This window comes from Callithrix jacchus, chromosome X (assembly GCF_049354715.1).
Source record: "Callithrix jacchus isolate 240 chromosome X, calJac240_pri, whole genome shotgun sequence".
NCBI classification, from domain to species: Eukaryota; Metazoa; Chordata; class Mammalia; order Primates; family Cebidae; genus Callithrix; species Callithrix jacchus.
In genome coordinates, this window is record NC_133524.1 from 20,114,534 (window position 1) to 20,140,965 (window position 26,432).

At 42.2% G+C, this 26,432-nt stretch overlaps 1 protein-coding gene across 18 annotated transcripts in view; it reads right to left on the reverse strand.

Annotated features, from left to right (window-relative positions):
- SH3KBP1 (SH3 domain containing kinase binding protein 1) overlaps positions 1-26,432 on the reverse strand; it is a 385,481-nt gene that overhangs the window by 100,218 nt on the left and 258,831 nt on the right. For all 18 annotated transcript variants that reach the window (XM_078364233.1, XM_054251116.2, XM_078364234.1 and 15 more), the window contains 2 exons: positions 19,911-19,986; positions 6,347-6,441 (listed from right to left, as the gene is read on the reverse strand). In XM_078364233.1, the coding sequence (XP_078220359.1) occupies positions 6,347-6,441; positions 19,911-19,986 (171 nt within the window). The remainder of the gene's footprint in view (positions 1-6,346; positions 6,442-19,910; positions 19,987-26,432) is intronic.

The following is a 26,432-nucleotide window of genomic DNA, read 5'->3' on the forward strand; positions in this document are numbered from 1 at the left end:
ACCTGACTAATTCTTGTATCTTTTCGTGAAGATGGGGTTTCACCATGTTGTCCAGGCTGGTCTCGAACTCCCAGACTCAAGTGACCCTCCTGTCTCAGCCACTCAAAGTGCTAGCATTACAGGCATGAGCCACTGAGCCCGGCCTGGTCCCCTTTCCCTAGGGTGTGTCTATCAGTTTCCTTCCATGAACATTAACGCTAGCTAATACGGCCTCTGTCCCCTTCCCTCCATCTCTACCACTCCATGATTTTGACCAATAATGTTCGCTTTCTAAGCGTTGATCTTGATGTCATCAAATAGACTTAAAACAATGAAGACACAGGGGTTGGGTATGCTTTAGGGGTCAAAGATGCAACTACCCAAGGAAGCCAGTTTGATAAGAAACACCTAAAGGTCCTTGTTTACAAAGGGGTCATGGAGGAAGCCTTCCCTCCTAGGTTAGTGACAGCTGTGAGGAATGGCTGTTGCTCTGAGGCCAGGAGGTTGTTGTCCAAGAGTAGGAATGTGGCTCCTCTCCACAGCTGGGCTCATTCTGCCCCAAGTGGCAGTGGCCACAGCATGGGACACCCTCCGATGGCCATCACCTTTGCAGCTGAGCCCTGGCATAGCTCTTGCCTAGCTGCCCTCAGGCCTTCTTCAGCAAGATTCTCCAGTTGGGAATGAGACCCAGAAGCTTCGGAACCTTTTCCAACATACTCTGAGCACAAATCAGGAAGGCAGGGATGGGGACGGCAGGAACACAGATGTGGAAGCTATTTTTGAATGACTGGAAATAAAAGCTAAACACAGGTGTGTTCTGCACGAGTGGAAATGTTCCCAAATTCACAAGAATTCTTTATAAATAAACTAGAAAACAAACCATTCAGGTTGCCACATTTCCTCCTGGTTTCCAGGGACACACAGAAATAGTTTGGGTCTTTGGACATTATTTCAGGAACTGCAGAGGGCTTATACACACCCACTAAAGGTATCTGACTCATTTTCTAGAAAGCCACACGAAATGACAACCTAGGACTAAAAATGAGGGCAAAACCTGTAATGTGACTCCTGCCACAGCACAGAAAAGCAGGGCAAAGGGAAACCACCTTCACTGAAACCAAAGTAAACATTAGAGGAATTCGAGGTCTATCAAGAACATCTATAGAAAACACTGAATTTAGAGAACAGCAATTCAGGTCTTTCACCTCAACTCCTACAACCAATAAATATGCATATCAGAATGCATATTAAACAGAAGATCATGGTGAAACCATTCATTTTATAATAGCAACAGTATACAATCATCTTAATGAACTTCTGAGTGATTCCTAACTTAAAGGAAGAGTAATAATTTTCTATAATGTCAGCAGGGTTTTATAGGCTTCAACTCCATTCTTCCCACTTTCATCAGGCAAAATATTTATGGCATGTTTTCTTTCCAAATTCTTACTAAAATCTCCTCCACTGTGAATACTTAACTATTTTAGGTGGATTTTTCACGATTTTAACCTATTTAACGTCATGGCATTCCAGCCTTGGCAGCAAACTGGGCTCAGACACAAGAGCCCTTCCATTCCCACTTCCAAGGCCCAAGAAAGAGCAGCCAGAGTTTAGGTGACAATTTCTAGGATCATGGGTGCCACAGAGAGACCCCCTCCCTGCCAGAGTAAATCCTTGCAGAAGCCCTATGAGGTCAGCCTTATGGCCCTTGCGCCATATATATATATTTGTATTTTAGGTTCTGGGGTACATGTACAGATCATGCAGGATTGTTGCATAGGTACATACATGGCAATGTGGTTTGCTGCCTCCATCCCCATCACCTATATCTGGCATTTCTCCCCATGTTATCCTTCTCCAATCTCCCTACCCCCTGCTGTCCCTCCCCTATTACCCAACAACAGACCTCAGTTTGTGATATTCCCCTCCCTGTGTCCATGTGTTCTCATTTTTCAACACCCGCCTATGAGTGAGAACACGCAGTGTCAGATTTTCTGTTCTTGTGTCAGTTTGCTGAGAATGATGGTTTCCAGATTCATTCGTGTCCCTATAAAGGACACAAACTCATCATTTCTTATGGCTGCACAGTATTCCATGGTGTATATGTGCCACATTTTTGTTGTCCAGTCTATCGTCAATGGGGTTTGGGTTGGTTCCAGGTCTTTGCTATTGTAAACAGCGCCAAAGTGAACATACATGTGCATGTGTCTTTGTAATAGAACGACTGATAATTCTTTGGATATATACCCAGTAATGGAATTGCTGGGTCAAATGGAATTTCTATTTCTAGGTCCTTGAGGAATTGCCACACTGTCTTCCACAATGGTTGAATTAATTTACACTCCCGCCAACAGTGTAAAAGTGTTCCTATCTCTCCACATCCTCTCCAGCATCCGTTGTCTCCAGATTTTTTAATGATCGCCATTCTAACTGGCATGAGATGGTATCTCAATGTGGTTTTGATTTGCATTTCTCTAATGACCAGCAATGATGAGCATTTTTTCATATGTTTGTTGGCCTCATATGTGTCTTCTTTTGAAAAGTGTCTGTTCATGCCCTTTGCCCATTTTTGAATGGGTTTGTTTTTTTCTTGTAAATCTGTTTTAGTTATTTATAGATTCTGGATATTAGCCCTTTGTCATATGGCCCTTGCTTTATGGCTGAGGAAACTCAGACTCAGGCGGTAAGCAACACACCCGAAGAGACACAGCCAGGAACAGTGAAGCTGGGATTCAAACCCTGGTTCTGGGAGCTGGTAGCCTACATAACACTTGTCATCTGAACACACTGCTTCCAGCAAACTGGCATGCTAGGTTAAGGCTGGCAGGCATTTCATGGAAATAAAAGTAAAAATGCACACAAGCACAGGATAGCAAGAGATTTCCCAGCAGGTTGTATAAAAAAAAATAAAGGCAAAATGATAGAGCACAAAGGATTTTCTTCTTTTCTTTTCCTTTTTTTTTTGGTTTGAGATGGAGTCTTGCTCTGTTGCCAGGCACCAGGCTGGAGTGCAGTGGCACAATCTCGGCTCACTGCAACCTCCGCCTCCCAATTTCAAGCAATTCTCCTGCCTCAGCCTCCTGAGTAGCTGGGACCACAGGCGTGCGCCATCACGCCCAGCTAATTTTTGTATTTTTTAGTAGAGACGGGGTTTCACCATGGTCTCGATCTCTTGATCTTGTGATCCGCCTGCCTCGGCCTCCCAAAGTGTTGGGATTACACGCGTGAGCCACTGTGCCTGGCAACAAAGGATTTTCTTAAGCAGCAAGCTCTAAAATGGGCCAAAGCAGCATGAAGACTGGCTGTGTGATCAGCTAACAAAAAAACAGCAAAGTGGAAGCCAGGTGCAGTGGCTAGGCTGGGTGTGGTGGCTCAGGTCTGTAATTCCAGCACTTTGGGAAGCTGAGGCGGTGGATCACTTGAGTTCAGGAGTTTGAGACCAGCCTGGCCAACATGGTGAAACCCCGTCTCTACTAAAAATACAAAAATTAGCTGGGCGTGGTGGGGCACACTTGTAATCCCAGCTACTCAGGAGGCTGAGGTGAGAGAATCGCATGAACCAGGGAAGGGGAGGCTGCAATGAGCTGAGATTGCACCATTGCACTCCAGCCTGGACGACACAGTGAGACCCTGTCTCAAAAACAAAACAAAACAAAACAAAAAATAGTGATGTGGGTTGGCAGAGGACATCTCAGGCATCAGGAACACGGTCTGAGTCAAGTTAGTGAGGACATAGGAGCAGGAAGGGGATCTATGGGGGGTACCTGCAGAGCAGCCACATGGACCAAGGCCACTAAAACAGACTGAGCCCAAGCCAGGCAAAGGAGTGCTAGGATCTTCTATCTGGAGTTTACAATAAAGAAAAAGAAAGTTACTAAAGATTTTGATTAATGCAGAAGCATGAGCCCAGCATTGTTAGGGAATGACAAAAAAGAAGGGGCTGAGGTGCTAGAAATGAAGTGGGCAGGGGACACTGGAGCAGGGGGTGGGGGGATGACACATCCCTCCACCCTTCACTACCCCAGGGCTCTCCTCCAGACTGGGTGCTGTGGCGGGTGCTAGAGAAAGGAGGATGGAGGAAGCCTGGTCCTGTTCACCTGGCCTGGGCAAGTGCATAACGACTCAAGCCTCTGCTCAGCTCTGCAGGGCAGGAAGTGGCAGGGATGGAGAAAGGCTTGGGGATGGGGGCAGGGTGGGACCAGAAGGACCAAGTGTCAAAATGGTGATATGAGAACTCCACGCCTGAAGAGTCAGATCAGTGTGCAAGTCAGGTCAAGGGACCAAGTGTACAGGGGAGATGACAACATCATGTTTTTGCAAATATAATATTAATAGCAGTATGCTGCTTCAGTTTCTAAACTGCTTCCAAATACATTAATCTATGAAACCAGAGAAATAGGATGCAACCCTTGGGATACTCTTGAAAGCAGTCTGCCAAATCTACCTGTTCATTTCTCTGTACCATGTGGATGGGACCAATAGATATTCCCTTTCTGACTAAAGTCTTCAGAAAAATCACATTATTTTTTATCAGACGGGATATCAGGCTGGGAGGTTAGGAACAAAATCATCAAGATGAATGTGTTCTCATTATGACATGTATTCAAATGGAAGGACTGGAGCAATATGTCAAAATAGAAATAGATGTGTTTGTTTTCTCAAACCTCATTAAATATTATTGACATATTGGGTTTTCAACTAAAAAGAGGCTCCTTCTCTTCCAAAGACAAAACAAAAACAGGTTAGTGAATCCCCCCCACTGCAAAAAATAGCAGTCATTTAATTTTCTGGTTGCTTTATCATCAAGGAAGAGAAAAGCGCTCTAGCCCTTTCCCAGTATTTCTAAAACCAAATATCTATGCTAATTATTACACCATTCATATTGTGCTTCACACTCATTTAACAACTTCCTTATTCCACTTGTTTGGTTACAGGTCTGATTAAAAATAGGAAATGCACTGTGTATCAGAAAGCCATCTGAAAGAGATAGAAAAGAACCTCTTCTGCCTCATTTGCAGAAAAGAACAAGGGAAGCATTCTTCCCCTCATTTTCTCCTGCCACGTTCAACACCTACAGAGCCATACAGGGGAGAATAATTTACAGGTATAAAACATGGACAAGTTCTTGGGTGATCCGCAAAACAGGGAATGATTTGCTATTTCAGAAAACACTATATACTCCATCCACTGTCATACGGAGTTCGTAAGAGGACCAGCTTTCTCCCTAAACCTCCTGACCTTTGCAAGCTACTTAACTTCCAGGGTCATTAGTTCCCTGGCATCTTTGGATTAGACTGTTAAAGCACACAATCTCTAAAGCCATGTCTTAGAGACAACCTCTTGATAACAAAGGCAAATTTTACTGATCACCTTATGGGCAAGCCCGGGAGCAGGGGTAAGGCCAGGTGACACCACAATCCCCGCCCCCCTCAGTAATGGCCAGAGTCTAGCAGGACCCCAGGCCTACCCCACCTCTATGCACCTGTAATCTCTCCCCGCTCCCTGCATCCTCCACCCTGTCAAGGCTTCCCAGCCCTGAGAGAGCCCAGGCAACCACAATGATCTCCCAAGTCATACTTGTGCTAAGGGAACTGCGCTAAGTTCCCTGTCACTACCCCAAATACAAGAATAAAACCACCATACACACCTTTAAGACTGTTAAGCTTCTCATGGTATTTGACCATCACAAAAATGCTGTTCTTCAAAGAAAAGGTCATATATTCTAGGTATTGCTTAAATAATATATCTTTCAACCACCTACTTGGTGAGTACCATTGTGTGAAAGCACACACAGTACAGGGCCAAGGCCCTTGTTCAACTGCATCACTTCACACAAATTTTATAGCTCTCCATTTGTTTACAGGGTTCTGGCTCTAATAATAATAAAATTATTCAACCTTCTTAGTCCAAACGAGACAGGCAAAATTCTCTCAGGCACTCTACCTGTCTTTGATTTGAACAGCAAATATTCTTTAAGCGTTTTCTGCCTGTGAGGCATGACCAGCCTTTTTAAAACTCCTCCACAGATACCTCAGGACACAAAACTCTGCAGCCTGGCTGCTGTGGAGGGCAGGATCTCCAGCCAAGCAGGCTGCCTTTTGGGTTATTCCTTTTGGAACAGACTTTTCTGAAGGACCATGCAAATCTCCAGCTGGCCATTAGGCAAACAAATCTACTCTAGTCCCAAGGAATGCATTCACATGAATGCTGGGCTTAGCTTGATCAAAAGGAAAGATGCAAGATTCTTCCTCACAAGTTCAGGACCGAGAAAACCAAGTTTTTAAGCACTGAAGCAAAAGTTTGTACTATCCAGTCAACACCCCAAAGCAGTTCATGGTTCAGAAGATAGGAGACAACCTTTGTTTACCTTATTGATGAGAGTGACTATATCTCCTTCTTTGATTGTCAGTTCATCATCATTCTGTGCCTCATATGGAAATATTACTTTGCAGTAATCCTTGCCTATAAGAAAAACAGAAAACACATCCTTTAAAATGCTTTATCTAATGATCTGGCCCAGGAGAAGATATTCTCTATCACATTAAGTTCAGGGAAAGGCACGCTTAACAGGTAGGATATTACTGCTGCATGAAGAAAGGGTGATCCTCAGGAAATGATCCAAGATTGCCCATTTTTAGCTCATGTTTATTTATTGGCTTCCACTTTTTTTTACCCTTACAAATCATGCGACATCATGAGATGTTACTGACTGCTTTGCTTTTCTCTGGCAGAAAAGCAAAAAGGTTTCCTTAGTCAGGAAAACAGACATATACCATTTTATATACTCTTCAAATGCATGCATAAATACATATAGTCTACAGAGGAAGAAAAACTTAAGTTTTACCTCCCTGCCTTTTTCCATACATTACTAAATTAGAAACAAGGTATTTTTATGTTACAAAGCTACCAGGGTACATAAAACAATGAAAAATTACCCCATTACGGTATGCCTTAAGAGACAAACGTCAATGTATTTCTATGTGAGCACCCACCAACCATAAACAGCCAACAAGTCCTGACTGAACATTCCTTACACATATAAGTGTGGGGGTGAGCTTGTTCAAATATGTCCCATGGCTTTTCTGTGGGAATCTGCCTATGCATAGATGGCTGTTCCTCAACAAAGAGATGCAACAGCCCTCACCAAAGAGGGAAAAATACTAAGGCCACTATAAGTCAATTTAAATATGTCCCGAATTACATGCCTTTGAAAGTCTATCTGTTGTTAAATCATCTCTATTTATCCAAAAGCATAAGTTACGAAGACAGTGAAAACATTTGTGAAGTATTTCAGAAGTGGAGACTTGGAAAACTAGGCTTTGATGACTCAGGATAGAAGGCAGAAAGAAAAATTCAAGAGAATTAGTATCCACTGGGACAGGCATCGATTATTCTGCATCAAAGTCAACAAACCTAATGGCTTTGAATGACCTTAGATATTTCCCAAATTAGGTCAGTTCCTGCAGATGGATCACAACCTAGAACTATGTCTTAGAGGTAACCTCTTGATGACAATTATATTGTCCTTAGTGTAATTTATATTATTGAAATGTGTTTCTTTATTTTGGTTAACATCCCAACAACCAGAGATTGTGACACATGAAATAAAAGCAATTAAAAAATCCATAATACAGATACACTTTGGTCTAGGGTTAGGATAGGACAGAGAACAGAGGGAGGAAGTGGAAAAAGTAAAGGGAGGAGAGGTGGTATTCACTTTGCTTTTGTGCAGATGTTTTCATATTCTGTACAATGGGTTGAAGATATTAGTTACATCCCCTATCCTAGTGTTGGAAACCTTCCATTTTGGGTATTCTGGGCCTCTGATGGCTTTTGCCTCTTAACCTGTGCTGAGCAGCAATAGTTCTAAATCCCATCATTACCATATTCCTAAACCCACATAGGTCCCAGTGTTCTATCTCTCTTTACTTAGTAGATAGTAAACCTCCCCAAATCTGAATTGGCCAAATGTTCTAAAGAGAGAGAAAAAGTTAAAACATCTCTAAATTGGATAATGACAGCTCCTTACCAATTTTCCTACTGACGGTGCTAGTGAAATATGGCTGCCAACCTCAAAACTTATAACACCACAAACACAGTATCAGTGAAGAACTACACTGCAGAGTCCTGGCTTTAAGAAAAATTCTTTGTATGGAAATTATGGAGGCATTGTACTAAGAATACAGATACCCACAGCAAACAAAGAAAGAACAGGTCATGTTTCTGTTCTCTTCAGTTAAAAAAGTTAATTAAGTATAACAGAGACTGGTGGTTAATGTCCCAGCAGACAATCCCCACTCTCTTCCTAGTTCACAGAATCCCAATTTGTTCAGGCATTATATTCAGGAACACGGAACCCTCTCACAGCCCTGGAGATAAAAGTAGAGTATGTCCAGGCAAATAATGTTAATCTCACTCCCCTTTGTTGGTGATTGGTTTAGGGATGGGCATGTGATCTATTTTGGATAGACTTGTGATCTATTTACAGCCAATGAGATGTGAGAGGAAATCTGCTGGGGGTGAGAGAGGCTGTTAGATTTTGTCCCTGGGGGAGGGGGTGGGTGGTTGGATGGGTGTGTCTAGAGAGAGACAGAGACAGACTTGAGGAACACAGTAGCCCCTGTTTAACAGTTTTATCTTTGTTGGACGTCAGTACAGTGTTTCATGCTACTGAGATCATAGTGAGATCACATTTCAAATGCAAGAGGAACGCTGAGAAAATCAGTGATAATTTGATGAGTTTTAATAAATTTATACAGTTGTGTAACTATTGCCATAATCCAGTTGTAGAACACCTCTACCAAGCAGCTATGCTGTTTTATGTGTAAGGCATCACACACAGAATTATCTGGAAAGTACCACTGTTAGAGAAAAATAGGAGATACTGGTGCCAGGGGTTGCTGCAGCATGTATGGCCCTTCTTTTCACCCCCAGAACCTGACACAGAGCTCCCTCTCAATGTTTCTTGATGATCTCCAAGTGACCCCTATAAAGTGGAGGAACACTTGGAGGGGCCACGAGGAGGAGGAGGAGGAGAGGACTGTGGGCCAAAAGGCAGGATACTTGGGACTAGGTTGGGTTTCCAGCTGGGCCTTCCCAAGCACATGACCTGAGACAATCACACTATAGTTCTGGATAACCTCAGTGTCCTCAGGTGTAAAATCAGGGGCCATCCAAGGAGGGGTGAGAAGAGGGTCTAGTTAACTTCAACAGGACACTCAGCAAATTTCAATGCATTCCAGGGCTCAAATATAAATCAACTAAAACAGAGCTGTTCTGGTTGCGGAGTAGGGCTGTCCTGTCTCCCACCCACGTCCCCAAAGACATGTCAGTGAAGCTCTGGGGGCTCCAAGGAGCACACTGGGCTAGACCTGAGTTCCTGGCAGCTCTGACTTTAAGCTGTGACTTTTCATGACTCTAATCACAGGCACTATCACCCAGAACTCCTGACCAAACCCAGTAACCATTAGCTTCACACACTTTATTACGATATACTTTAAAATAGGAATTTATTTTTACTGATGAGGCATTTGAGCCTGAATTCAGTAGTATCAGAAAATAAAAAGATTTCTGGATAAAGAAAATGTGCTACATATATACCATGGAATACTATGCAGTCATAAAAAGGAATGAGATCGTGTCCTTTGCAGGGACATGGATAAAGCTGGAAGCCATCATCCTCAGCAGAATGACACAGGAACAGAAACCCAAGCACCTCATGTTCTCACTCATAAGTGGGAGTTGAACATAAAGAACACATGGACACAGAGAGGGGGAACACCATATACCAGGGCCTGTTGGGGGGCAGGGGGTGAGGGGAGGGAACTTAGAGGATAGGTCAATAGGCATAGCAAACCACCATGGCACACATGTACCTGTGTAACAAATCTGCACATTCAGCACATGTATCCCCCACACCATTTTTAAGAAGAAATAAAGAAAAAAAATATTATGTTGCTTTGGATGTATCAATGGCTTTAAGATACTCAAAACTGTTCTCTGCAAAAAAATTAACTCTGAGTCTGTGGTTTCAGTGTTAAAGTATATGGAACAAAGATGTTCCTGACTACCACTTAAATATTTTTTGAGCCACTACCATAAAAAGATATTGCCAATTTGGGGGACTGTGATATACAAGTAAGCCCAACCACCCCCACCTGTCCCTGCATGGAAGTAACAGTCTAATTCCTAGAGAAAGGCAAGGGCAGGAGAATGGCAGGAAGAAAAGACAAACCCATGCGTACACAAAAACTCACAATGATGGCATATTGTTATGTTTCAGAGAGAGGCAAGATTACATTCAGGAGAGAGTTCTCAAAAGAGGAAGCATTTGATATGGCTTAAAAGAAGGGTGTAATTCCAGATCCTTTGGACATGGGAAGATTATAAATTTCAAATGAGTATTGGACAGAGTTGGAGAAGAAGGGAATGAAATTAATTTTGGGAGGCAGGCATTTTCCATCTATTCATTGATTGGATGGATTTAATTAGAGATAAAATAGGAATGAATAGACACACACATACACACACAGAGAAATAAAGCACAATGTATCCAGCAATTTGAGATGATTTTGTCTTTATTTAGAAAGGTTAAAAATGACTAATGAATTAGCATAAGACTGAAATTCTTAATCAGTTAAGTCTTTTTTTGTCTTAGAGTCCTTTAACAACCTGATAAAAAGCAATGACTCTTTCCAGAAAAAAAAACACAACACAACAAACCATACACACCCACAACACAACAAACCATACACACACACACTCAAATGTGCGGAGAAAATGTGTACAATATCAGAAGGTTTGAGCACCTCAAAGCTGTTAGTTTCCTAGTTCCCACATCAAGAGCCCTTGTACCAATTACTGGCTTTGAAATTTTAAGAAGCTTGCTCTATTAAAATCACCAAGAAGTCCAGTCATGATTCACACCCTCCCCAAAAAACATTATTTGAATCTCTAAACTTTTAGAAATTTACATAATATTAAAAACAGACTGTTAAAGGAATTGAACTCACATGCCCACAGCACATGACTGCCTGCAGCTAGTTTTATAATCTATTCAATAAAAAACAAACCAACTTCAAACAAACAAGCAAAAATTCTCAGCTTAAAAAAAAATAAAAGGAGAACCAACAGAATAAACATATCAGCAAGCTGAACATATACACAGAAGGAAATAACATTAAATCTAGGACAACTCTCTGGGCTCAGTTTTAGGGTATAAAGATCAAAACCCCATGTGTCATGGGCAGATCCTGGTAGGAAGCCTTCCCAAGCTTTAAACAGCGTTTGGAAAGTACCAGGTCACACCTAGAAGTGGAATTTTCCTTTCCCTTGGGATACTTCAACAAAAGTATCAGGCTCAAGGATAGTCTAGTTTACCAACATCATAATCAAAAATTCTCTTGTTCAACTGACAAATATTATCTCAGACACTACTGGTTGGTAATCCCTCATTCAGAACCCTTGGGGACAGGATTACTCAGATTTTAGAAAGGAAATATACTGCATATACCACGTAATATGTAACATCCTCAGCTGGGGACTGGGGATGCACCTAACCATTAAAAGTCTGCAGTAAATGGATGACTGGTCACTCCAAGTAGGAAACGTAAAGACTATGAATATACATATGTCAGTCCAGAACAAGTTTTATCACCCAAAGAGCAATAAAACATTTTAGTTTTCAGAGCTTTTTCTATTTTTAGAATTGCACATGAGGGTGTGGACTTCTATTATGCTAATGGAAGGAGAAATTAATGTAAATAAGACACTATCTGCTTGAGGAGCTTATAATCAAATAGCAGAAATAGGCATGCATACATACAGCATTGACCAGACAGCAGTGAAGAGAGGATGAGAGCCATGCATTCGGCTTAAAGTGTCAAGAGTATCAGAAATGGGACAATCACTTCCCAAACAAGAGACTCAGGATCTTGTCGTAGAGTAAGAAAATGGCAATGGGCTTTGTACAATGTTCTAGGACACTGAGCAGAGGAGTAGGATTGGGGTGTGTTTCCCAGTCATCTCTGATAAGAATTTTGCGGGGTACCTGTTCATTCTATTATCTTCCCAGACCTCTTCCCTGTGGATCTGAATCTTCAGATCTGAGGCTGGGCCAGGAATCTATTTACTAAACAAACACTCTGGTGATTCTCATCAGGGAAGCTTTAAAAACCTTACTCTGGCTAGGTGAAGTGGCTCCTGCCTGTAATCCCAGTACTTTGGGAGGCCAAGGCAGGCAGATCACAAGGTCAGGAGTTTGAGACCAGCCTGGCTAACATAGTGAAACCCACGTCTACTAAAAATACAAAAATTAGCCAGGCGTGGTGGTGGGTGCTTGTAGTTCCAGCTACTAGGGAGGCTGAGGCAGGAGAATCAATTGAACCTGGGAGGCAGAGGTTGCAGTGAGCCGAGATTGTGCCACTGCACTCCAGCTTAGGCAACAGAGCAAAACACCATCTCGGAAAAAAAAAAAAAAAAAACTTAGTCTAGGTTAGTGGTTCTCAGACTTGAGTGGGCATTGGCGCCAGGTGGAGGGCTTGTAAAAATAGATCAACTGGGCCCCACCCCCAGGGTTTCTGATTCTGTAGGGCTGGGATTTGCATTTCTAACAAGTTCCTAGGTGATGCTCCTGCATCTTGTTCCGGGACCATGCTGTGAAAACCACTGGTCTAGTAGTATTAGCAAATGTTTAATTCTAGGAAGGAGTAAAACAGTTGTGGGGATCTGGAGGGTGGACCAGTATGGTGACAGCACTGGGGGTGGGTGTGCTGTATGCTAGATTTAGACGGGAACTCCAGTTCTGGGTCAGATTCCGAGGATGTGGGGCTAGTGAGGAATAGTGAAATACATATTAGGCTTGTCATCTATTTAGTAAATAACAACTGAGTGTCTACTGTGCGCCAGGCAGCAGGGATGCTACAATGCCCTCTGTGGGGCTTACTACAGTCTATACCAGCAATTTGAAACTAGGGCTTCCCAGGGAACATTTGCAATTCCTGGAGACAATTTTGCTTATATAGAACTGCGCAGGAATGGGGGTTGAGTGCCACTGGCATCTAGTAGGTAGAGGCCAGGGATGCTGCTAAACATTCTACAATGAACACAGGACAACGCTCACCAACAGAGAATGATCAAGCCCAAATGTCAATACTGCCAAGGTGAAGAAGCCCTGGTCTACATTTAAATTTAGAAAGGGAAATGAAACACGATGTATCCATCAGTATGTCTGTCAACACCAATCCAGCACCTTGCTTTATGGAGAAGCTGACCATAACTCCAAACTACCACCTTCAGTCTCAGACACTGTTGGGAATTTGACTTTCAAATTATTTCACAAGTATTAATTATGACACAGCTTACTCTCTTCTAAAAAGAGAAGTATATTTTAAAAAGAAGAAATGAAAATCTGACAAGCAAAGCCCTTCTGGTCTCTACAATGGAGCAGAAGCTAGATCACTACTCCTCTCAATGGTACAATGTTCTGCTAAGATGAGAAGAGGCTCCTTGGAGAATCTTCTAGAGAAAGAAAACCTACCAGGAAAACACAAAGGGAGATAACCTTTTTCTCCAAGACGACTGTATTTGAAATGCAGATCTCAAGCCACATGGGTAGGTTGGGTACCCTCCTGAGAAGGCTCCCACTTTGAATCCAGACAGCGATGCCTATGTTGCGGGGCAAGTGATGAAAGGTGCTTCTTAGGAAGAGGTAGGTACTGCTGGGACTTCAAGTGTGAGGGGCTTCAGTATACAGCAGGCATGGGAGGCACTAAAGGGGTGAATATGAAAAATGCTGCAAACTGGATGCACCCAAATCCCCAGGCCCAAGAATGAGTGAGTTTGGGTGAGGATATGTGAGCAAAGAGAGTTGACCTTTATGGTTTTTTTTCCTATTTAAACATGTGGTGAGAAAGCAAAAATGAGCCAGATTGAGTAGGGAGCAATCTGCCCAGCCATTATTGAGGCTAGGATAACAGACACAGATAAGACCACGTGTAAAGTGATCAGGAAACAGTGTTTCTCCCAAGCATATGCAGTAGTTGCAAAATGTCCTTAACAATCCCCTTCTCTGAGTGCTCCTACTTTCTCACTCCCTGACAAAGTCTGTGATTTTAGAGACAAACTACCAGAAACCTGGTTTTTAAAAAAATTTTATCAGGAAGAATGAAACATTCCACTCTTGCCTGAAGGCACTAAGTCACTTGATCCAGAGCAGCAGTCTTTATTCCCAGCCCAAGTGCAGCACCTCACATAAGGAGTTTCTGGACACAGCACTGCACATTTATCTTCACTTGGTAGCTGCCAAAGTAACAGGACCTGAATCCACCTCACAGTCCAGACCTGATGCTGACCACTTGCCATACAGGCCTGCTTTGCACTGACCCTATCAAAACACCATTTTATTTACATTTCACTAATTTCCACCCCTTCTCAAAATCTGCAATGACTATTTTCTTCTTTTGCTTGGTGTGACATCCACATGTCCCCTGGTGTGCAGTTTCCCTGGTCGCAATGAGCCAATAAACCTGAATTCATCAGACTACAGGCTTGTCCCTGGTGGTTTTGAGGCAGAATGGGATCTGGAGGCAGGGAACCTAAGGCTGATTCATTCACACTGACTTCCTAGAACTAAATCAAAAGGAAAGCCCCAACTTTCCACACCTAAGTAACAAAAGGACCAGAGGCAAATACCCCTCCTTTTCTTTGTGGCAGATGGAGAAATGAAGTTATCTCTGATTAGTTGCTTTCTGCAACCAATCAGATGTTGGCATGGTAGTGTACCTTTGTAACTTCACTTCAACCAATCAGACTAACTATAAGCCACCAAACAAACTTTTCTGCAACCAATCAGACTGACTGTGGGCCACCATTTCATTTACATAGGGTATGTACCAAGTAACCAATGGGAAATCTCTAGAGGGTATTTAAACCCCAGAAAATTTTGTAACAGGGCTCTTGAGCCCCTTTGTTGGGGCCCGCTCTGACCCTGTGGAGTGTACTTTCATTTTCAATAAATTTCTGCTTTGGTTGCTTCATTCTTTCCTTGCTTCGTTTGTGCATTTTGTCCAATTCTTTGCTCAAGATGCCAAGAACCTGGACACCCTCCACTGGTAACAGTCTTAGGCTGATTGGGAGAGCAGTGGCTGGTAAGAAGAGAGGGTCTGGCAAGTCCCAAGGAACACCAGCAAGCCAAGGAACGTGGGCAACCACTACTAACCACTCAGACCCCAGAACGAACTCAAGAGTCTTACAGGAACAAAGGTGCCTTTTTCTTTTTCTTTTGACAGTAAATGGAACTGCTTCCCTAGCAGAGAGCTCTGTAAGCTGGTGTTCTGTATATGCTTTTGAAGGAGGTTCCTTACCATTGTGTTTCAAGTTTCATTATATGTGGTTTCCATATACACCTTTAAAAGCTAAATCTACCTGCTTCTGTAGAGATGCCTTATGTGCTGTTTTCATACAGCGAATGGAACTGTTTTCCAAGCAGAAAACTTTGCAAGCAAGTGTTTCAACATGCTTTTGAGAGATGTTCCTAGCATTGCATCTCATCGTGCGTGAGGGGTTTATATAAACATGTTTTAGAGCTAAATCTAAGCATACTTTTTAAGAGAAACATTATGTGCTGTTTTCTTATAGTGAATGGAACTGTTTTCCATGCAGAGGGCTCTTAAAGCAGGTGCTTGAAACATACTTTTGAAAGACGTTTCTTACCATTGTGTTTAAGGTCTCATTGTGAGAGGCTGACATATACATGTATATATACACTTGGCAAAGGAGACCAATGGTTAACAGCTTTTTAATTTTTATAAATTTTTTGAGATAGGGTCTCATTCTGTCACCCAAACTGCAGTGCACGATCGTGGCTCACCACTTGACCTCCGGGACTCAAGTGATCCTCCTGCCTCAGCCTCCCAAGTAGCTGGGACCACAGGCTTGTGCCACCATGCCTAATTTTTTTCTATTTTTGTAGTTGTTGCCCATGCTGGGGTCTCAAGCTCCTGAGCTCAAGAGATCCTCCTGCCTCTGTCCCCATGAAGTGCTAGGATTACAAGCATGAGCCACCATGCATAGTGCTAATAGCTTTTAAAAGACTGTCCAATCTAGAGCCTGACAAATCATAAATCATTTATACTTCTTCATTTGCTCAACCACCAGTTTTTAGGTGCCCACTGAATCCATGGCACTTTTCTAGCCTGTGTGGTGGGGATATCAAGTAGAAGATACAGCCTCAACCTAAAAGGAACAATGATTGGACAAGAGCAACAAGGTACCATTTGTCACCATCACAGATGACAACTCCTAAGAAGCAAGTCAGTGAACAAAGGGATTGCAAAGGTGGTATGAGTGTCCAGTTAGGAAGTGAGATGAGGTTTAGCAGGGAAAACAGCCTTTGTCCTGCAGTCATAATTTATGCAGAAGCCTGATCTACCCTTGCACAAATTCTGTCAAGGATTTTTCTCCCCAACCTACCAGTTCAACTCGTCTCCTGAATCTATAAGACTAAACTATTTGTTCAGAAAAATATTCAATAGTCCTTTCTTTGGGCTGTTTTTCTATCCCAGGAGGCCACAAATCTGTATCAATTATAATAAGAAAGAGGGAAACTCCAGATGTGGCAAGCTGGAGGAACCTCAGGGCACTTCATTATGAATATTTAGATGGTATTCCTCTTGTTATGAAAATTATGCCAATCTGTTCCCCAGCATGAGTTTCTGATGAATTTCAATGTCATAAAAGCTTTTCTTTTGAGGGGGTGGGGATGACAATGTTAATTGTTTAAATAAATCCTGATCAGATGAGTTGCACTTTCACTCAGAAAAAACCAACTCATATGAACATTTTAAAAATCATCACAATTCTTAACCCTGATGTGAGCTAGTATTTTAGCATGCTAAGGAGACAGACATCTGTGCAGGAAGGAGCTACCCTCTTCTGCACTGCTGGGCAATTTTTGTCATAGATTTGCCTTCTGGCTAGAAGGTAGAGGGAAGGAGGTTGCTCAGATTCCAAGCTCAGGGTCATTTCCTTTTTTTAAACTGCAAAGGGGCACAAGGAAACTCTATTGGGTGGGTTCTTTATTTTTATTTTTATTTTTTTTAAGAAAGAATGAAAAAAAAAGGAATGAAGGAGAGGGAGACAGAGGAAGAAAAAGAGGGAGAGAGAACAGGAATGTTGTTTTATTCTAAAAATGGGTATTGAAAACTTCTTTTCTAATATGTAGTTCTTCAGTTACTCTGTGGCCTGTTACCTAAACATAGGTATCACCTCAAAATCCTGAAGCAGGGAAATGATTCAAATGAAAGGGGCTTTTTAGGGAGCTTCTCAGTACCTGGGGTGGTACTAAGTGGAAATCATGGAAGAACAATTACCCCAGCATTTGCTCTTGACAACCGGAGAGAGTGTGTGGGGTGAAACTGCAGAATATGTATGTATGTATGTATTTATGTCTGTGTGTGTGTATTTATTTTTTTGTTTTTTTATTTTTTTTAAGACAGGGTGAGGCCGGGCGCGGTGGTTCATGCCTATAATCCCAGCACTTTGGGAGGCCGAGGCGGATGGATCACGAGGTCAAGATATCGAGACCATCCTGGTCCACAAGGTGAAACCCCGTCTCTACTAAAAATACAAAAATTAGCTGGGCATGGTGGTGTGCACCTGTAGTCCCAGCTACTCGGGAGGCTGAGGCAGGAGAATTGTTTGAACCCAGAAGGCGGAGGTTGCGGTAAGCCGAGATCGTGCCATTGCACTCCAGTCTGGGTAACAACAGTGAAACTCCGTCACAAAAAAAAAAAAAAAAAAAAAAAGACAGGGTGTCACTCTGTCGCCCTGCTAGAGTGCAGTGGTGTGACCTCAGCACAATCACTGCAGCTTCAACCTCCCAGGCTCGAGTAATCCTCCCATCTCAGCATTCTGAAAAGTTGGAGCTACAGGTACACACCACTGTGCCCAGCTAGGGGTTTTGCCATGTTGCCCAGGCTGGTCTCAAACTCCTGGGCTCAAGTGATCCACCTGCCTCAGCCTCCTAAAGTTTTGGGACTACAGCTGAGCCACTGCGCCCAGCCCAACTGCAGAAATTCTTATCCTGATGTCTATGAAAAGAGTGTCAATAAACATCCCTCAAGGCTTCGCTGACAGTAGTAATTCCCCTTCCTGACTTGCTACCATTTACAGGCATATGAACATCTATACCCAAAGACATCTTTCTCATGTTCCTACTAAATTGTTCACATTTTCCTTTTGGCTCTTCCATCAGCTGCTTAATTTTCTGAATGCAGAAAACTTCCCCTCTGAGTTATAAAGCTTTCAGAACTGAATAAGAGGATGAAGATGCTGGGATAAACCCTGGGGTTTTCTCTAGTATAACCCTCTGACTTCACAGACAATGCAGATGATGAAGAGGAAGGCCAGAGGAATAAAATCATTTGCCCAAGTTCACATGGCTAGCTAATAACAGAGATGGTCTTAGAATATGGGCTTCCTGACTCTCAGCCAAAACATAACACCCAGCCCCTGTAAACCCACTCTTATGAGTAACCCATCCCCCACCATGCTGCTCCTAGAGGGCCAGGTATGTGGATGTAGTTAATAGACGCTTTCAGGACTGAACAAGGCTTGGGCTGGAGCCAGGATTCTCCCACATGCTTAGAAGAGCTAAGCATTTGGAACTGTGTTTGTTTTCAAGCACAGTAAGCCCCTCTTGGACCCCAGAATTACTCTAAAACTATACTGTCCATAAAGAGTAGATGGATGGTTACCAGAGGCTAGGAAGGGTAGTTAGGGCTGGGGGATAGGTGGGGATGGTTAATGGGTCCAAAAAAATAGTATGAATGAATAAGACCTACTATTTAATAGCACAAGAGGGTGACTATAGTCAATAATAACTAAATTGTACATTTTAAAATACAGAGTGTAATCGGATTGTTTGTAACTCAAAGGATAAATGCTTTAGGGGATGGATACCCCATTCTCCATGATGTCATCATTACACATTGCATGCCTGTATCAAAACATCTCATGTACTCCATAAATATATACACCTCCTATATGTAACCACGAAAATGTTTTTTCAAAAGAAAATACTAAAAAAGATAAAATTACACTTTACAATATGGTTGCCACTAGGCATACATGACTACTGAGTACACAAAATGTGGCTACTCCAAATTGAGATATACTATGCCTGTGAAATACATACGGGATTGTGAAGACTTCACATGAAGAGAGCAATGAAAATACCTCATTTAACAATTTTATGTAGATTACATGTAGAGATGATAATATTTGGATATATTCAGTTAAAACACATTAAAATTAAGTCCAATTGTTTTTTTTTTTTAACATGGCTCCTGGAAAATTTAGAATTACATATGTGGCTCATACATGATATCTTATTGGCTAGCACTGTTCTAGTTAACCCCTCTCATTCATTCACCTAATCCTTCCCATTCTCCATGAGCTTCCTGCCTGCAGACATGCAGTGGTATCTAGAGCTATTCAAGCAGAGGTGTGCTGAAGATGCCGGTGGGAAGTAAAGGGTAAGTAATATTGGTTATGTGGTTAGGCCTCTCTGACCTGAAGGCTCATGAATCCCTAAGGCACTTAAATTGCCACTCTCTAAAATCTTTCAGCCACCTTAACTGTGCAAAATGCTTTCATTATACATGGATAAACCCTAGCTCTGCACATGAGTGAGATACAGATAGCATGAGAGAACCACGTTCTGTAATAAGGGAAAAGAAAAAAAACAAGAGTTATGGATCTAACTTGTGCTCACCCTAATGATGAGGACTGAATGAAACACAATTGTGTACATTTTTCTGATGTGTTTGCAAAAAATATCAAGGTTATATATGGATTTCTAAAACACATTTCTGTTATTCTGAAATCCCTAAATGCTTTTAAATGTGAAATAGATAACTAAGGAAACTCACTCTTTGTCCTGCTGTCCATTTCTGTTTTTGACGAGTCTGGAGTTGCTGTAGTTGCAGGTAACTTCTTCCCAATAGTCTAAGGGGAAAAACAGATTTTACTTATGAAGATAATTGTTTCCGTTAAGCAAAGGAATAAGATCCAGATCATAATGACAAAATGCTCAAAATTGGTTTAAAAAGCCACACTCTTTGGTTTATGCCCTGCTCTGTGTACTGGCTGCCACCTTTTAATAGGTTTGATCCTCAATGACAAACAAGAGAGAAAACTAGGTAAAAAGGGCTTTATCCTTGTAGGCACCCAGTAGCTTTTATTCTCTTTCTTCCTTGATGCTCTTATAAAAGGTTGACTATTTTTAGTAAAGAAAATAGGCATAGTTCCCCTCATTTTATAAGAAGCTGACTCGATCTATGGAGGTACAATAGTCAGCCCAATGGAGATGCTAAAAAGTCACTGCAAGTGGGAAGAATGGAAGTAGGAGGGAAGAAATCAAAAGGAAGGGATACAGGAATGGAGGCCCAGGAGGGCAGGATGGGCAGGCAGGTGGACGGACAGGCAGAAGCCAGGATGTCAAGGACAGTGTACCCTAGTGCATCTCTGTCTAGCCATCTAGAATTCGACCTGCCTGCCGGAGAACGGGGAGATACTCTCACATCCTCTAGACAGATCTACCTGCCTGCCCCAAAGGCAAAAACAAGTCCACCAAGAAGGTCTTTTCTCTACAGTCTTTTAAGCCTCCAGGGCTTGGAAAAAATCCAATGTCTCAGACCCTATGCTTCCAGTGACTAGTTTAAAAAAAGAAAGATTATGAGTTTCAGTTCATTTCATTTCCTTCATTTGTGGTTAATTCTATTATCATTATTTCTGAACCATCAATAGAAGACTAGATCTTATCTCTGCCTAAAGATGTTCCTGAAAACGCAGGCAACTCAGCAGCTCAAAAACGAAGAAACACACAGACCCAATGGTTCCTAAGGCGAGGTCTGTTCCTACTCTTCCTCTTTGCTATCACACATGTGTGATCATGATTAATGCCTGAGGGAAAATGTCTATTGATACCAGCTGTCACAACCACATAGTTGGGGAAATCAACCTCCCCCCAACAATGAAGGGTTTCACCAGTGAGAATTTCAGCCACTGGGAAAACCAAACATCTCTGGCCCTTGAACACATGAAGAGGAATGAACTTTATAATTCAAAAACTGGCATGGTGGGATTTTTCTTCAAATAAAACTGATTCACCAGTTTTTAATTTGAAAAAGTTCTTCATGCTTCAAATGTTGAACCTAACATTAAATATGAATAAATCACAGAAAGAGGATAAATCAAATCCTCAGCCCTTCATGAATTTTTAAAAACATTTGTGACAGAAAGCCTTTACATTTTACACAGTGACATTTTTATTTAGTGCCGCAGGGCCTTCTATATTGGATAAAAAATGAAACCCAAAATAATATGCCACCTCTAAACTGCCGCTAAGTACTCAAACTAATAACATTTTATGATTCCAGGGGAACATCAGGGATGAAAAAAGCTTGATGTTATTCTGGTATCAGGTCAAATCTGATGAAAAACTGTTCTTAGAATTATTTTGAAAAATCAGGTATCGATAGTAAAAACAACAGCTCTCAAAGTGTTCATTTCATTCACATTCCTGTTCATACTTCCAGCAGCATCCCTGCCAATATATTTGTTTTTCCCTTTCTGGAGCTGGAATAAAGCATTACTATTGTTAACACATTAGGAAGAGGAAAACAAAAACAACCAGTGCTTCTGCTATCAGTGAACAAAGAATTCAGGAAAGGCAATAGTAAACACTGTCCCCACTCCTGACTTTGTTTGCTTTCCCGAAATAAAAGGACACATGTAACAGTTTGAGCATTAAACCAGATGCCTTCCTTTAGTGAAAGCTTCAACAGGTTGCCCATTTTTTACAACTTCCCCTTCTTTAGTAACAAAAGAAAGTATTGCCTGTTATCTTTGATATCCTGGCTTGCCGAAAGGTCCAAGCTACCAGACATCACTCAAGGCCACTAGTTCAATGCACTTACTTTGGTACAGAAGGACACAAAAAAGCAAAGCTTACTGTGGTTTGTTTCTTTCCTATTTCAGAAAACACAGCACATTGGCCTCTGCATGGATCCCAGCAAGAGGGGTGATGGTGAAGCTGATATTATCCTCATCTTCTGGGAAGTGCTGGCCCTCAAATCTTCTATTCTCCTTCATGGGCCAAGATTAAAAGTCTAGAACGGCAAACTTTCTCCCCATCTCAGCCTGTTCCTACTGGTGCTCCGGAGTTGGGAACTGGCCCAGTGTTTCTCTTGTCTCTAGAACCTAGACCTAGAGAAGTGTGGTCCCTGCATGAGCAACACCCGAGAACTTGTTAGTAAAGCAATTTCCCAGGCCCCGCCCCAGGCTTTCTCAATCAGAAACTCGGGGGATAGTTCCCAGCAGTCTCTCAGAACACACCCTCTGTGGGATTCTGGTGCATACTCACATTTGGGAACCACTGACCTAGATGTGGGAGGGAGTCCATTAGTATTAATCAAATGCGTTTTCTTGGATTAAAGACTCAGGGGCCTATTCTCATACCTAGATAAATTATAAAACATCTTTTTCACTCTTTTTCCTTCTTTCTCCCTCTCCTTTCCCACCAAACACATCTACCTTCTCTATTCTCACTGGTCTAAGAACTTGTCATTGCTACTACATGACTCAGTTCAGAGAGGAACTTGAGTACATTAGATCAGACAACACCACCGAGGGAATGTGACAACATCACTGAGGGCAACATGGGGGAGGATAGTTGGCCTCTGTAGGGGTGGCTAGGTGGAAGGAAGGAGGAGGACAGAAGGAAAAAGAAAAAGGGAAGTAAGGAAGGAAAAGGAGGGAAAGAAGGAGAAGGAGAGAAGGAAGGAAAAGGAAGGAAGGAGAGAAGAAAAGAGAAGGAGGGAGGAAGGGAGGAAGAAGACAGGGAAGGGAGGCAGAGAGGCAGGGAGGCAGGAAGGCAGAAAGGAAATGAAATGTGGTGTAGCCTCTCTGGGCTCAGACTGCCCGGAAGGCTAAGCAGGCAGACTCCCATGACTGTGTGAGCCTTCAGAGAGGGCAAAACCCTGTTTCTCCTCAGTGTTTCCCTTTACTGGCATTTTAGGTGAGGTGTTTCTTCATTGTAGAAGACTGGCTCACACATTAAAGGACATTTGGCAACCCTTGCCACTACCCACTCAAAGTCTATAGTGCCCCCGAGTCACTGCATGTACCTTGAACATCAAGCACCTTTCCAAACACCCCTGGCTGAGAACCTTTAGGCCCTGCCCTTCCCTATATACAAGAGCAAAGACAAAGGGTGCTGAATTATTGTCTTCCCATCAACCTTCCAGCTCCCTCTACCTCTGAAAACATCTTTGGTCAATTGGGCTTAAAATGAATAGAATCCCAAATTTCAAAGAGCATGCCTCATAAACACAATGTCTAGCTCCAGTACACAGGTATGTCATGGATAACTGAAAGTCAGCTACACTGTATGGCTAAGTGGACAGAACAATCAGGAATCACATCCATACATCTTTCCTCCACCTAGCAGGCAGCGAAGAGGGATGTTAGGCTTGCAGTGGCTGGAGAGGAGGATACAGGATCTACCCTTTGGCTTCCTCCACAGACTTCTTGCTCCCCTGGGTGCCTTAAGGAAGGTGGCTTGTTCACGACAAACACCAGCCATGCACTTAGAGGCTGCATTGACATGCTCAGGACACAGCACATTTACCTCCTAAGGGACCTGCAAGCAGACCCATTTTGCCATATGACTTTGGATGGAACAGACTCTTAGGTTCTGCTCCCTAACTTGGCCCATTATTTTCTCTTCATTCTATGAGGCGGCTAAAGACTTCCCAGTACACACACCCACATTAGTCAGATCTGCTTGGTCTGGGAAAGGATGTGCATATGGTTGAATGGATAGAGCTATATCTATATTGCTATGGATCTATTTCTACACATGGTAATTACCGGGCTGTTGGCAACTTTTGTCTCTCTTGCCACATCCCTATCTCCATTTAAAACCTAACTTTAAAAAATCAGTAATTCAGAAAGTTCATTCCTTTGAACATTTAATAATACAACTACCTCTCCCTTTCACTCTCTTGCCAAAAGCACTAAATAAACATTTTGGGATTTTTTGTGTACAGTGGGAGTATCATATGTACTCCTAGCTGTACAAAATCCAGTGGTACAGCATCAAGACAGATACTACCATATGATTTCAGTTAGTGAACAACTAATATTTTTTTGTCTTTTCTCTGCCAAAATGAAGAAACTAATGCTTACAGGAAAGGTAATCGCTGGATTGGAGTCCAGGGGAATCTAGTTCCCAAATGACTAATGTATCTGTTTCTCTTTGTGACTGTAGAATGTGAGACCAAGATCCTGCTCAAATCAAGAATATAAAATCCCTTCTCCCACTTTATTCCAATTCACATGCAAACACCAAGCTTCCAATTACAGGACAATGCTAAGGAGAATAAAGTTTAAGCCACATCTCTGAAAATCTCCTCTCCAAGAATATCACATACAACTCTCGTATCACAAAGGCAGCCAGATTCAATGGGTAGTGGGAGGAGACAGAGAGAGCTCCCTGCATTCTAGCGGATGATGAAGCTCTACTGTCCAGAGGCCTGGCTTTCTGGCAGCTATTATAGAAGAGGATGGTGGTCTGAGAAGCTATCCATACAGAATACTCAAATACCGTATTAGTCCATTCTCATGCTGCTAGTAGAGATATACCTGAGACTGGGTAATTAATAAAGGAAAGAGGTTTAATTGACTCACAGTTCAGCATGGCTGGGGAGGCCTCATCAAACTTACAATCACGGCAGAAAGGGAAGCAAACATGTCCTTCTTCACATGGCAGCAGGAGGGAGAAGAATGAGTGAAGTGGGGAAAAGCCCCTACTAAAACCATCATATCTTGTGAGAACTCACTATCATGAGAACAACATGGGGGGACTGCCCCATAATCTAATCACCTCCCATGAGGTCTCTCCCCCAACACATGGGAATTATAATTCAGATTACAATTCAAGATGAGATCTGGGTGGGGACACAGAGCCAGACCATTTCACTCACACAAAGCCAAATATGAGAGATGACTTTTCAAACAGCAGGTAGATAACTAGACCATTTCACTCACACAAAGCCAAACACAAGAGATGACTTTTCAAACAAGATAAAGATGACTCTTTGATGGCATTCCTTTTACAACACTGGTATCTGACCGTATTCCTTCCCTTTCTGCTCAGAACAGATTTATTAAGTGCCCATTCAGTGCGAGGCAGGAAAGCAGAAAAAAAGACAGGAGAATGGTGAACATCAAAGCAAACACTGAAACTGCAGTTGTGGGGTTGGTTCTTCAGAATGGTGTGCTGAGGTGTGCCCAACCATTCCACATGGTCATCCCAAATCCTGCTCATATATGGGATATGGAGAGCTATAGGACACAGTGACAGGAGGAGGGATAAAACAGTTATCTATATATGACCATAGCTGTAACTTTTCAGTTCTTTTTACCATAATTCAGAAAGATCCCTAAACTATTAAAACTCACTGTAAACTTTTTATATTTATTTTTCCATGCCCCCTTCATGAATACCTATGATAGATGGCATTATGAAAAGTCTTCTTGGCTCTCAGCGAGGAGTGGTAGGTGCAGAGCAAAAGCCCTCTGAGCCAGCTCAAGTCAGAGCTAGAAAAGAACTAGCACAAAGGAGTGTCCTTACAATGGGGCACCTTGTGTGCTTCCAGAAGGCTTTTCTGCTCCCAAGGAAATTTACATTAGAAACTATCATCTTGTCCCCATTTGGTGGGCCCAGCTTAAACTATTTGATAACAATAGAAGATATGCCAGAGTAAAACATAACTCAAAATTCTAAAAATAAAAAGCATGGTCCATTAAAAGAAAAAAACTACACTTGCAGTTCCATTCCAGGGCCAGTGTTTACCTTTGTGACACCTCCCATACCGTTATGCCAATTCCAACTTCTCCAAAGGGGTGTACTTCCCAGTCTATTTTTAAACTTGGTTACAAGGAAAAATAAAATTTAAAAAGTAATTTTCTGCTGATGAAATTGGGCTTAAGACTTAGAGCTACTCATATGACGTTTCTTTCCTTGGTTGCCTCAAAAAGTTAGAGAATTCAAATATATTAAACCTCTTTGCCAAATCACATTTAAAGACCTTGTCGGATTCATAGCTGTTGTAAAAGCGGTTGTCAAGTATATCACACTTGCTGAGGGCAGTGGCTCACACCTGTAATCCCAACATTTTGGGAAGCTGAGGTGAAAGGATCACTTGAGCCAAGGAGTTTGAGACCAGTGTGGGCAACATAGCAAGACCTTGTCTCTACAGTCAGTCAGTCAATCAATCAATCAATCAATGAAGTATATCACACTTAGCAGTTTAACTACCTTTCTTACCCTTTTCCTTTAGAAATAGTGCCTACCTTGAGAGAAGGACCTATTTGTTTGTTCATTA